Source organism: Trichechus manatus, unplaced genomic scaffold, assembly GCF_000243295.1.
Source record: "Trichechus manatus latirostris isolate Lorelei unplaced genomic scaffold, TriManLat1.0 scaffold00208, whole genome shotgun sequence".
Lineage (NCBI taxonomy): Eukaryota > Metazoa > Chordata > Mammalia > Sirenia > Trichechidae > Trichechus > Trichechus manatus.
The window spans coordinates 3,136,684-3,151,285 of NW_004444144.1; the positions used below are offsets into that span (position 1 = coordinate 3,136,684).

The 14,602-nt window shown below is 36.9% G+C and overlaps 1 protein-coding gene across 1 annotated transcript in view; it reads right to left on the reverse strand.

Annotated features, from left to right (window-relative positions):
- DNAH6 (dynein axonemal heavy chain 6) overlaps nucleotides 1–14,602 on the reverse strand; it is a 349,864-nt gene that overhangs the window by 331,416 nt on the left and 3,846 nt on the right. Inside the window, exons 2-4 of the mRNA XM_004388248.1 lie at nucleotides 5,972–6,138; nucleotide 5,921; nucleotides 2,415–2,671 (exon numbers count right to left, since the gene is read on the reverse strand). Of these exons, the coding sequence (XP_004388305.1) occupies nucleotides 2,415–2,671; nucleotide 5,921; nucleotides 5,972–6,138 (425 nt within the window). The remainder of the gene's footprint in view (nucleotides 1–2,414; nucleotides 2,672–5,920; nucleotides 5,922–5,971; nucleotides 6,139–14,602) is intronic.

Sequence of the window (14,602 nt, forward strand, 5' to 3'; positions counted from 1 at the left end):
AAAAAATTATGAAAAACTAACAAAATACAAATGTTAATGAGGAAGGACTCAATCTACAAGATTAAGTTGTGTCTTAAATCAATCTCTTTTGAGATATAAAAGACAGAAGTGAACAGAGAGACATGGGGACCTCATACTACCAAGAAAGCAGAGCTGGGAGCACAGCACTTCCTTTGGACCCAGGGTTCCTGTGCTGAGAAGCTCCCAGACCAAGGGAAGATTGATGACATGGACCTTCCTCCAGAGCTGACAGAGAAACCGTTCCCCTGGAGCTGATGCCCTGAATTTGGACTTTTGGCCTACTGGACTGTGAGAGAATAAACTTCTGTTTGTTAAATTCATCCACTTGTGGTATTTCTGTTATAGCAGCACTAGATAACTAAGACAGCAGCATGGAGTTGTCTATTTACCAGGCTGACATTTCAATATATTTAGACTTCTTGAAGCTTATTCCTGATGAAATTATTAATGCCTCACACGTATCAATAAATTGGTTCTTGAGAATAAACTTAAATGAAATCATTTTCTCTCTTCAAGGGAACATTATAAACATACACATTGTAGAACCGCATATTAAATGTATTTACCATGATTAAAAATGATGTGAAGACATTAAGAGTTATATTATCACATTACTTTTAAAAAGGAGTTTGGTATAACATGTCCTTATTTTGTTAACTCAATATTTACTACTTTTAACTTTCAAGTTAGCTACTTTCAACTATGTAGCATCAAAATAGTTGTCTTTAATCCCAAGGTTTTTAATGATCCTCCAAAGTACAGGTAGGGAAGGCCCTGTCTTTTTGATCATTTCCAACTGAGCAGTAGAGCTGTCCAGAGTGTTATCTGGCTCCATGAAAACTACAGAACTGAGTAAGGAACAGTAAGAGAATTCCTAGAAGGCCCTTTCATCTTTTTTGCAGCAGAGAATAGGGAAGGTAGCTCAATGAATTTGGTGGCAAACCTAAACTCTTATCATCATCAAGGTGAAACAAGACTGTTTCAGCAACAGCTGTTGTTGCCAACTAATCAGCAAGAGGAAAGCCTGTATTACCTTTAAGACCTATGATACATCCTACTATACTATACTATCACAGGAGCCCTGGTAGCACAGTGGTTAAGTGCTTGGCTGCTAACCAAAAGGTAGGTGGTTTGAACCCACCAACCGTGGGAGAAAGATGTGGCAATCAGCCTCCGTAAAGATTATAGCTTCGGAAACCCTACGGGGCAGTTTTACTCTGCCCTGTAGGTAACTATGAGTCGGAATCAACTCAACGGCAATGAGTTTGGTGTTATACTATACTATCAGTTATTATGCTGAACTTTAAAGCAATTCATAGACTCACAATTGTGACTCTTTTGATTATCTCAACAAAAAATGTGTGTCTTAAGCAATAGACAGAAAGTATGTATGTATCATTCATAAATAATAATATCCTAAGTTATGAGCTTTTGAAAAAATTCTTATTTCTATGTGTTGTGGATTGAATTTGGTCCTCCAAAATATGTGTTGGAATCCTAACCCTTATACCCTTATAACTATGGATGTAATCCCATTTGGGAATAGGGTTTTCTTTGTTATGTTAATGAGGTCATTATCAGTGTAGGGTGTGTCTTAAACCTACCCACTTTTGAGATATAAAAAGAGCAGAGAGAAGGAAGAGAAGCAAGCACAAATGAAGTGGAAGACACCTGCCACATGGAGATCAAGGAATCAAGGAATGCCACCTCTAAGAAACTGAAAGAGATCCCCCACCCGCCACTACTCCCACTCCTTATGACAATGGAAAGAGCCTTCCCATAGAGTTGAACAAAAAACCGAACCCATTGCTGTCAAGTAGATTCCAACTCATAGCAACCCTACAGGACAGAGTAGAACTGCCCAATAGGGTTTCCAAGTAGTGGCTGGTGGATTCAAACTGCCAAACAGCTGAGCTCTTAGCCAGTGCCCCAAATTTGGACTTCTAGCCTCCAAAACTGTGAAAAAATCAATTTCTGTTCTATAAAACCCACTTGTGGTATTTCTGTTACAGCAGCACTAAGAAACTAAGACACTACTCTACAAACGAAAGCTGAAATGTCAGGTAAAACAAATTGTGCATTATCTATTTTTTATATATTTCCATTTGCTTTTCTCAGTGATCACAAAGTACCAAAAACATGTTTGTAAAACAGATTAAAGACAGACAAGCATAAATAACAGTGCACTACTACTTAAAAATTATTTATGTCCATAAATAGACAAAGAAACCATAAATGGAAAAAATAAATAAAATTGTTGTGATTGGAATCCATTTGATGACAACCATAATTATATTTGATCACACGTATCAATGCTCAGTCAATTATGGATATCTGCAATCTTATTTATAGTTTTTAATGTTAAATAAATTGCTTCATAAAAGAGAACTCACTTCAAGTTATATGTGTCATATTCAATGGAAGACCTTGCCACTGCAGGGATCATATAAAGAAATCCAAGATTTTCATTTTCACGTACTATTTTAATGATTTGCAAGGGATCACGGATATTGGCTTTGATGACCTCTTCCTGGTCATGGAAAATGTACTGAGGGTAAGTTGAAGAACTAGTCCTGTGGAGACCTCTTTTTCCAAGACCAGTACGTGGCAGTTTAGGCGGAGAGGGAGTGAACATTTCAACAGAGGGCCGCTGTATTTTAAAAAAAAAATTAAAATTAAAAAAAAGATTTTTTTAAATGAGTTTTTGCCAACAACTATGCTATAAAAAAGTGCCACACTATTACCCTCAAGGACTAATTATCATACTGCATGACATCTAGGGCTCAGAGGCAAGCATTTTGGAACTGAAAATTTTCAAACTATTGTTAGGCAATGATATTCCCTCTCAGTGCTCCCTCCCCAGGTACCCATCCCCTTCCCCCACCTCTGCCCCCACCCCCTGCACAAAAACAAAAATGGCCTCAGCAGTCACTACCACTGTCTTATCCTCTCCTCGAACTCACAGTTCCTTACCTCTGAATAATACCATCTCTCTGGAGTTAATGGGAGCCCAGCGCTCTTTTTGCTCAGTGGCTCTGCATACCCTGCCTGTGGCTTCTCCCTGCAACCTTCTGACCTGTTCTGACAACCTTGCTATTTTCCAATGAATGAGATCTTGGACAGCTATTATTCTAACTCCTAATAAACTTTACTTTTTTTGTGAACGTGAGGGGTGGTCATATGGAGCACTGGGAATCACTGTGCCACATCCTTAGAGAAGCATACATTTTATTAACTAATAATTGCCCCTTCTGTAGACGGGGCTTCTCACATTTAAATATGCATATGAACTTCCTGGGGATCTTGTTAAAATGCAGATTCTGATTCAGTCCTTCTAGGGTGGAGCCTGAAATGCTGCCTTTCTAATCTGCTCCAGGTGTGTGATGCTGCTGGCCAATGAACCAAGGTTGGGGCCTCAAGGCTCAGTCCTCCTCCCCACCATGCTCACACACTTAGCTCTGCTCTCATCACCAGATTCCATTATCTGCACTCTCCATGCCACTCACACACACTCCCTTGTTCCTTCCTGACAAACCCAGGGCAACATCACTCACATACCTTCCTCCCCTGGCCGAGGTGGATCACTGTGTTTGAGGAAATTTGACACTAACGCCAATGGTCATCACCTTGCCTTTCTGACAGTACAGGGGTAACTGGCTTTAAGATAAAAGAATTCCTACTGTGGAATGCTTTGATGAAGAACTAAGGTAAATATATCAACGAATTCTTTATTTCCTGTTAGTGTAACTGATAGAAGGTGCCATTTCTGCAAGAGATTGATTATCACAAACTCTGTAGGACAACTTCTCCAAAAAGTTTGTATTCACAGGGATCATTATTCTCAGTCTCTGATTAAGCATACACCCTGCTGAAGTGTGAGAGGAGAAGCCTGGAAAGCTCAAGAGCTGTGTCCAATGGTACAAAAATGGAAGGAAAAACATCTCTGAATTAAAAAAAAAAAAAAGTGCTTCTCCATTTACTGGCTAGGGATGGCGGCAATGGCACTGCTTTCTCATGTGAAAGAATAAGCTATACCTGAAAATACCCAGAATTAGAAAAAATGCACATTGCCTAGCCCAATGTCTCAACAAGGGCTATGTTCAATTTTAATACTTTATGAGAGTAGAGTACTAATATTTTAACAAAAAAAAATTCTTTTCTTTAACATAGCGTTTTAAAAGTTTTACTGCATTCTAAGCGAAAGATTTTTTCAATAATAGGGCTACACAGTTTCAACGGGGCATTTATTTCTAATTATGCTATTCAGTAGGAAGATGTGAGTCAATTTATGCAGTAACATATATTCAGATTCTTTGGGTGAGGGGCTTTAAAAAACCAAAAAAACCAAACCCGTTGCCGTCAAGTTGATCCCAACTCATAGCGACCCATTAGGACAGAGCAGAACTGCACCATAGTGTTTCCAAGGAGCATCTGGTGGATTCAAACTGCCAAGCTTTTAACAGCTGCAGCTCTTAACCACTTAAAGGAGGCATTAATTCATAAAGAGTAGAACACCTGTAGTCCTCCTCTCTGATGGATGCCCAGTCCAATTTGATAAGTCAATATCTTTGTTAATTACCAGGAGCCTCCAGCTTTCCTTCCTTCCTTATCCCCCAAGAAATTCTCATTGTTGCATTTCCATTCTAAACTCATTCCAAGAAATTGATATCCAAAAATAAGCCTCAGAATAAATATCCTTTTTATGCATTATCCTCTTTCTCCCACATTTCCCATTAAGCCCTAGCTCTTTACTGGATTCTTCATTGACAGCTACAAGGAGGAAGCATAACTCAAAAGTAGACATTCCTTCTCAGCACTCCCTTCCATCTTAGATGCCCATGCAATGTCTCATCTCTTTTTTAAATTCAAGCTCTTAAGTCCACTTTATACCAAAGGAATTAATTTTGGGGCAATGAGATTTTTCCTGGCCCTATTTAAGGTAGCTCTCTCTCTCTCCCCTTCTCAAAAACCATATTAACTGAGGTTATACAATTTCATACAATTTATTATATGATTTCATCCTGCCAAGATGATCTCACCCAAACCCACAGTGAGCTCCCTTCTACCGGCTTCTCCTCAAGGCCCTGATTCTCCCACCTTCTCAGCCACATTAACTTTCCACTTATTCCTCTGACCTTAGCGCAACTTCCTAGGGTAGCTTTCCTTCTGCTGACCACCCCCTGGCCACTGGGTGTAAGTTTCCACTCTATTCAGTCCTCCATCATTCTGCACCTTAAATGACCAATGAAAGCTCTTATCACAACCCACTGGGCTTGAGCGTTCACTCATCCACCTGCCTACCTCCAGACTATCAAAACTTGAAGGACAGACCTGGTCTTCAACTCTGCATTTCTAGCACTCTAGCCCAATATCAACTAGCACTGAAATGTTTAATGAACATTAAAGGATCCTCTCAATAAAGCAGCTCTATCAGTATCTTTATTGTGGGTGTGTCCTTCACATTTCAACCACCTCTGTTGCTTTAATTATCTATAGGTATTCATATTAACCTAAGCTCTGGTGATGTCTCCCATGATTTCTTACAAGACAACTTCCTCACTCTACAATTCTCACTAGCTACAAAAGTTGTCTTTCTAGTTGGTTCAGTCTCTATTTTATTACCCTTCACCAAGGCCTTCAATGACTAACTTTTCTTTTTGTAATAATGATGAAAATTTCATATGAGTTATAATAACATTCAAAATACTATTCAGTCTCCTTTTAGCATGCAAGAAAAGGTCAGAAGACATTAAACAGATGTTGAAAGTTTCCTTTATTATTTTCCTGTACAATCCAGTTTTCCTTACACAGCAAGAACTAAGAAATATTCTATTCCCCAAATCCATTATGCAACCTGATAGAAAAAGATTTTACTGCTATTTTCATGAGTTAAAAGCACACTGACAATGCTATATAAAACAAATTAAGATTCAATTAAGTATTTTAATACTGTACCTGCATTTTTTTCACAGCATCTTGAGCAAGTGGTTCAGATTCAACAGTTCTTTCTCCAATGACTCCTAAAGGTTTTAGAATTCCGGAAGCAATTAACTGATATCGATTCTGTTCGTATATGTATTCTGGCTGTTTATGATCTTGGTAGACTTTTAGCACTGGCTTTGGAGAATAGAAAGACACGTTAATCTTTTTCACATAAGACAAATTTGTAAATGTGTCTTATTCTTCACTACCTTTGGACTCTATTCCCTGTTGGAAATTTATCTTCTCCTTGGACTGATTTCCTATCCAAGGCACAATCCTAGCAGCAGCTACCATCACTGTCTGTCCCTAGCCTATTGTCCGACTAAGATTTTTCTACCTAGTTTCCATTCATTTTACACCTTAAATGAACAATGAATGCTGCTGGAAGTAAGGTCATGACAGAAACAGCTCAGAAGCATGAGACCATACACTCATTAATTGTCCATTACAAACACCCACCATTCACCACCACTGCTACTGTGGGAAGGAGTGTGCAACCCTTCCACCCACCCAAAAGTAATCAATCACTTCCCATAGCCATAACTGATTGAGGATCTATGAAATGGTGGCATTATCTTTGGCTAATCTAACTTTAAACTAAGGCAATACTATTAAAGGCAACAAAAACCTAGTTTTTAACATAATATACTAAAGCAAGTAATTCACCAGAATGGCTTTTAGTTTCTAACCATTGTTAAGTCCAGTATGATAGCTGATCTGAGGTGAGAAAAAAAAGCTTGAGAGCGAGCAGAAAGAAATGTTAATGTTAAATGTTTCTAGATATATATAAATTACATTTGGTTTTCGACAAAAATCCTCTTGAACCATTCATGGAAGAAAAGAAAATATTAGCTGATGCTACAGAGATGGGGGAGACCTCAGCTATAAAATACTGCTAAAAAGAAATAGAGACCAGAATCACAAGTTAAGAAAAGGGAGAAGAGGCAGTGTTGGTTTAGACAGAATGACTACAGGGGGCCAAACAATGATCTGCAAAAATGATAGAAAGATAACTGCACATTTACAAAACCCTTCTCTGAAGCCTAATGAATATGAACAAGAAAACTTAACTGAAATTAAGTAAAGATGCTAACAGCATATCAATACTAGATATAACTGGGATTAAAGTAAAGCAACACTGGGAGTTAAATACATAACTATTTCCCTCCCATACACTGAAAACACAATGTAGAATAACAGATATCCTTCAAATTTATGAAAAAATATGACTTCTCAATAGCAACAATGGAAGTCAGAAAAGAGTGGACTGAAATTCTCAATGCAGAATTCTATGCCCCATGAAAATATCTTTCAAGAACTGTGGTAATATAGACATTTTCATACAAGCAAAAAATGACAGAATCCATCACCAGTACAACTGCAATAAAATATATTTTAAAGGATTTCTTCAGGCAGTAGGAAAGAAATGTAGTAAGAAATGAAAAGCAATAAATACTGGCCAGCTCCAAATAAATATCAGCTGAATAGAGAGTAATAATGTCCCATGGCATTTAAAATACAGAAATAAAACAGATGATAAATGGTATATAAGGGTGTAATATGGGAGGAAGGTAAAGTTATTGCTTAACATTGGACTTTGATAACTTTAGGATGCATGTTGTAATTTTTACAGTAACAAATAGGAGAACAGTAAAACAGTGCACAAATTTCAACTAGTAGTTTGAAAAAAGGAACTAAAAAACAGTCAACTCAAAGAATACAATAAAACACAGAAAAGAAACAAAGAAAAGGTTGGACAGTTAGCAAAAAAATAGGGGTGAAAGATTTAACCTAAATATCTCAGTAATTACAATAAATGTAAATGCACTAAATGTTCCAGGTAAAAGACAAGGCTCATTAACTTGGATTAGAAAAACAAATTCCACTCAAACCAAGTTATATTTCTGTACAATAATAATAATAACTACAAGTATTGAGTCTTTGCTACTTGCCAAGTACTGTGCTAAGAATTTTATACAGATAATCTAATGTAGAATTAATGGTGGGCATGCAGTATCCAGAAATTCAAGACAGATTCAGAAGAGTATGTGGAACAAGCGATATCATTGCTGATGTCAGATGGATCTTGTTTAACACAGAAAATACCAGAAAGATGTTTACGTGGGTTTTATTGACTATGGAAAGGTATTCAACTGTGTGGATCATAACAGATTATGGATAACATTGAGAAGAATGGGAATTCCAGAACACTTAATTGCGCTCGTGAGGAACCTGTACATAGAACAAGAGGCAGTTGTTCAAACAGAACAAGGGGATACTGTGTGACTTAAAATCAGGAAAGGTGTGCATCAGGGTTGTATCCTTTCACCATACGTACTGAATCTGTATGCTGAGCAAATAATCTGAGAAGCTAGACTATATGAAGAAGAATGGGGCATCAGGGTTGGAGGAAGACTCATTAACGACTTGTGATATACAGATGACACAACCTTGTTTGCTATAAGTGAAGAGGATTTAAAGAACTTACTGATGAAGATCAAAGACAACAGCCTTCAGTATGGATCATACTTCAACATAAAGAAAACAAAAATCCTCACAACTGGACCAATAAGCAACATCATAACTGGAGAAAAGCGTGAAGTTGTCAAGGATTTCATTTTACTTGGATCCACAATCACTGCCCATAAAAGCAACAGTCAAGAAATCAAACAACATGTTACATTGGGCAAATCTACTGCAAAAGACCTCTTTAAAGTGTTAAAAAGCAAAGACGTCACTTTGAGGACTAAGGTGCGCCTGACCCAAGCCACGGTATTTTCAAGTGCCTCGTATGCTTGTGAAAGCTGGACAATGAATAAGAAAAACCAAAGAAAAATTGATGCCTTTGAATTACAATGCTGGCAAAGAATACTGAATATACCATGGATTGCCAGAAGAACAAACAAATCTGTCTTGGAAAAAGTACAGCCAGAATACTCCTTAGAAGCAAGAATGGCGAGACTTCATCTCACATACTTTGGACATGTTATCAGGAGGGACTGGTCCCTGGAGAAGGACATCATGCTTGGTAAAGTAGAGGATCAGTGAAAAAGAGGAAGACCCTCAACAAGATGGATTGACACAATGACTGCAACAATGGGCTCAAGCATAATAACGATTGTGAGGATGGTGCTGGACCGGGCAGTGCTTTGTTCTGTTCTACACGGGGTCACTATAAGTTGGAACTGACTCGACAGCACCTAACAGCAACAACATGCAGTATGTACTTAGCTATCTATGTGTAGCATGCAATGACTATGCTCTGAAAACGTAGGTAGAGAACAGCCATCAAAAATGGGGGAGAAAGTGAAGCGTACTTGGAAAGAAACAATAACTGATTATGTACCTTATAGCAGTGTTCTCAACCTGGAACAATTTTGCCTCACCGGTAGATACTTGGCAATGTCTGGAGACATTTTCAGTTGACATAACTGGGAGGATGCTGGTAGTATCTAATAGGTAGAGGTTAGGGATGCTGCTAAACATCCTACAAGGCACAAGGCAGCCCCCACAACAAATAAAGATCTGGCCCAAAATGTCTAATAGTGCCAAGGTTGAGAAACCTGCCTTTTTATTTTTTTAATTTTTATATATTTTTATATATACTATATGTTGCAAATATTAACTGTAAGACATTTTTACAAAAGATTCACATCTTCACTTACACATACAAACAAGTATATACATATGTATACAAAAAAAAAAACTAATGTCATATATATCAATCATATCAATGAACATATACAGAGGGAACAGCAGGATACATTATTAAGTGAAAAGAACAGGCTGGAAAATGTATGCAGCATAACATCATTTATCTCAGAAATTGGGGGATACAAATTTACATGCATATGTCTGTGTATATAATTTGTTTATATTTCTGAAAATGGAAAGAAACCATAAAATTAAAAAATATGTTACTATAGCAGGAAGGTGAATACAGGGTAGAGGTGAGTCTTTTTGGTATATAATTTTTGTAGATTTGATTTTGTAACTATTTTAGTATTTTACATAATTATGAAACAAAGTTAAATTTTAAAAGTGAATTGTTAAAAGAACAGAAAAAATATGAAGCAAACACAAATGTGTATCCAGTTTGTAGCACAACCATACTTACTCGGCCAAGTGACTTAGAATACAGTAATCCTACTATACATCCCTAAATGGATATATGATTAGACACAAAGGTTTGAAAAATAAATTTTAAGCTGTTTTTAGTAGTCATAATGTTGGTGGTAGTGTTGGTATTATTATTATGAAACTATTTCTGTGTGTTGTGGGCTAAGGCAAGCAAGCAATCGTCCTGGTGTAATTGAGTCTGGAATTTAACAGTGGAAGTAAAAATATGCAGATATAAGAAAGAAAAGGGTAAATAAAAATTGGGAGTTGTTAATCTGAATTGTAAGTATCAGGATGAACTTAGAACTTATCTAATAAAAATTAAAAACTTCCTAGTCCTATCCAGTAAATAGGTTTAATAACAACGGCCAATCTAATGTCTCGATTGTGGTCTCTAAATACAATTTCCCACTGAAAAACTGGTACTTCTTGGAGTAATGGCTGATTCCACTGCTGAGGCAGGAAATTTACAAGATGAGCCTGTAATATCTTGTCATACCATTAAGGAAGGACGCTATCAAAAATTACTTGGGTCTATCAAAAAAAGACAATATGTCACACCTGGCCAAAGATGGGAGATTTTGTGTGTCAATAAAAATAATAACTGCAATTGATTTGAATACATCAAATATCTATACACATGAGTTCAAAAAATTATTTGCTCACCTTTGAAGGATACTAGAAAACCAACTAATTATTTTGAAAACAGAAAAGTAAAGGGGAAAAGATCAAGAATTTATTTTGCCTAACCAATACAAGCTGTAGCTAAGCTAACCAAATAGTTAATAAAGGAAAGTTTCTCTTTAAAGTAATATTCCACACAAATAAAAGGAAGAAGTTCATCATTTTTGTAAACCTTAATGAATTACTGGGTCTAGGTCATCAATAGCTACTCATATCAAAAAAAGAGAGACAACCAGATGCTACATGCAAACTGATGAAATAACACTACCCTTGCTATGAATTAGTCACGCCACAAAAACCAAATCCAAATCAAATCAAGCGTCCAGACCTAACTATCGACATATGGGAAATACAGGGGGCCAGAAAACAAGTTAAATACCACAGCAGGGATATAATTGGCAAAAGAAGACTGTGGAAAACTTGATAAAATAACCAAATTTTGCCAATTAAAAAATAATTTTCAAGACAAAAAAAAATGATTGACAGGCAACCTATAGATTAAAAGAGACTTAGGAAAAATATCAACCAGCTAGTATATTGATCTTATTTTGATCCAAATTTTAACAAAGAACCTGCAAGCAAAATTAGTATAAGAAATTCAGGGAAATGAGTATTTTAATAGCTTAATTTTATTTAACAGCTTTCCTGAGGTATAATGGACACACATTAAACTGCACATATTTAAAATGTACAATTTGGTAGGTTTTCACATATATACGAATCTGTGAAACAATCAAAATAGTGAACGTAATTTTCATTCCTGAGTCCCCTCAAGTCCTTTTCTAATGCCTCGCTCCCCTCAACCCACCTCCATAGGCAAACACTGATCTGTTTTGTCGCTATACATCAGTTTGTATTTTCTAGAGTTTCATATAAATGGAATCAGACAGTATGTATTTTTTGTCTGCCTTATTTCAGCAGTTTGTCTCAGATTGATCTATGTCGTTACATGTATCAAAAGTTCCCACGATTCTCTCTTATAGCTGAGTAGCATACTTCACTGTAGTTATACCACAGTTTATCTGTTCACCTGTTATTAATGGCATCGGGATTGTTTTTACTTATTTGCTATTACAAATAAAACTACTATGAAAATTTGAGTAAAAGTCTTTGTATTGATGTTTGCTCTCTTTCCTCTTGGGTAAGTGCCTAGGAAAGAATTGCTGGATCATATGGTAGGCATACATTTAACTTTTTATGAAACTGCCAAACTGTTCTCCAGAGCGATTGTATCATTTTACATTCCTATCAGCAGTAAACAAGAGTTCCAATCCCTCCAAATTCCCACACTTGAAATGGTCAGTTCTTTTAATTTTAGCCATTATAATAAGTGTATGGTAGTACATCATTGTGATTTTATTATGCATTTCCCTCATGGCTAATGAAGTTGTACAGGGGTTGGCAAACTTTTCTTGTAAAGAACCAAACAGAAAACATTTTAGGCTTTGTGAACCAAATGGTCTCTAATCCAACTACTCAACTCTGCCATTGTAGCACAAAAGCAGATAAAAACAATACATAAACAAATGGCACTGGCTGTGCATGTCTCCAAGACCACTCACAGGTTCTAGGACTCACAGGACCCAGTATGGCTATGATTTATTACAGCAAAAGAATACAAAGCAAAATCAGCAAACGGAAAGGTATATGGGGGTAAGCCTAAGACAACTGAAAGCAGGAATACAAACAAATACATGTATACCAATGTTTGTTGCAGAACTACTCACTACGGCCAAAAGGTAGAAACAACCTAAATGTCCATCAACAGATAAATGAATAAACAAAATGTGGTACTGGTATATCCACACAATAGAATATTACTCAGCTATAAAAAGAAATGAAGTCCTAATAAATGCTACAACATGGATGAACCTTGAAAACATTATGTCAGTCACAAAAGGACAAATATTGTCTGATCCCATTGATATGAAATATCGAGAACTGGCAGATGTATAGATACCAAACTTTATTAGTGGTTACCAAGGGTGGGAGGGAGGGGGAAAGAGAGAATCATTGTTCAGGAGGCACTGAGTTTTTGTAAGGGGTGATGGAAATATTTGGAAATGGTTAGTGGTGATGGTTGTACAGTATGATGAAGGTAATAAATGCTACTAAATTGTACATACAAAAAATGTTGAAATGGTCAATGTTTTGTTATGTATATTTTTACCACAATAAAAAAGACATAGGCTGAAGAGTGGGAAAGCCAGTACCTCTGTAATGTGGAAACCTGTCAGAGAAGGAAAACTCAAATATTTTCCACTAAAATGATTACTTCAGCCTAATACTCTCTGAAAGCCGGAACCTGCAAGACGTGAGCAGAATCAGAAAATCACTGCTATTGCAAACTGAATATGAGGAAATGCTGATGTGAAAGCCAGAAATAGTTCCGAGAAGTACAAGAGTCAGATATGTAGGCTCAGTCCTCCATTTCCTTTTGCACTGTTAAACTGTGTGTGAGTGCGTACTCTGCATCGCTACTGTTCTCTGAACACGTTTATTCTTTACATTTTTTTGTCTTTTTTTGGTCTGTAAATTTTAAATTTTGTCTTATAAATTTCAGTTTTCTCTGCATTTGGGGGAAAACGCTTGAGGGGTTGGTTTTTGAAAGAGCAGCTTATTGTCCTCTTGACCAAGAGTTTTTTGATAAAGCTACAGACTTAGAAATTTGTTTCAATAATTTTATCAAAAAACCAAAACAAAGTAAACAGCTGACATTAGATGTTTTCCTTAAAAAGTGAATTTTACCCATATCTTTGTTTGAAAAGCATATACACAAATCTTTACATAATTTGAATAAACACGCAAATCATAAAAAATGGTTTAGTTTCTTTTCCAGTCCTATAAAACCAAAAAGAAACAATTTCTGGGTGTTTATGAGGTAGGATTCTTAATCAGAGCGACCGAAAAGTGGTAAGACTACACCCTGTCAAAGGTGGAAAACTCGCAAGACCCAGAAAAACCGCCATCAAGTTCCAGCTCTCACAGGTTTCACTGTATAGAAATATATATACATATATTAAATTGAATCCCTAATGTAAAAGAAAGAATACTCCCACAAAGAAAACTCTGGGCCAAATTGGCTTCAATAGGCCAGTCTAGGTGGGGACAGCTTGCCTCTGCCCCACTTGGCATGTGCTGAGGCAACTCAAAGGCTAGGGATGAATCACGTTAACACGTGTCCACTCATATGTCTGGCAGCTGATACAGGCTATTGGCTGGGACTCATTACAGTGACATCTCCTCAGGGAGACCTCTGTAGTACCCAGGCTAAAGCAGCCTTCCATCTCTCTCTCCCATATTCCCTGCATTATTTACATAATAGCATCTATCTATCACTACATTAAATTGTTAGTCTATTTATTTAGAATTACTATAATGTCAAAAGGAATCTTCTCTGCTTTGTTCACTGCTGTATCCCAGAGCATGACTCAGAGCCTGGCACACAGTAGGTGCATAATAAACATATTAATACACATGAATTAATTACATGGCTGACAAGTAGACAAGTAATTTTAATCATCAAGGGCTGATTAATGATGTACTTTGGCCAAGTGAAGGTCAAATATGTCAGAGAGAAATCAGTGAAAGAAGATAACATAATAATTCTGTGGGAGAAAAGTGGTAGGGATGACGAATGCACTACACAAAATGCTGAAAGCAGGGTAGTTAAGGTAGACACACCAATCGGGTAGTTACTGTAGGCACACTGATCAGGGGTAGTAAGTGTAGGCACACTAAGCAGGGGTAGTTAGTGTAGGCACGCTGATCCGGGGTAGTAAGTATAGGCACACTG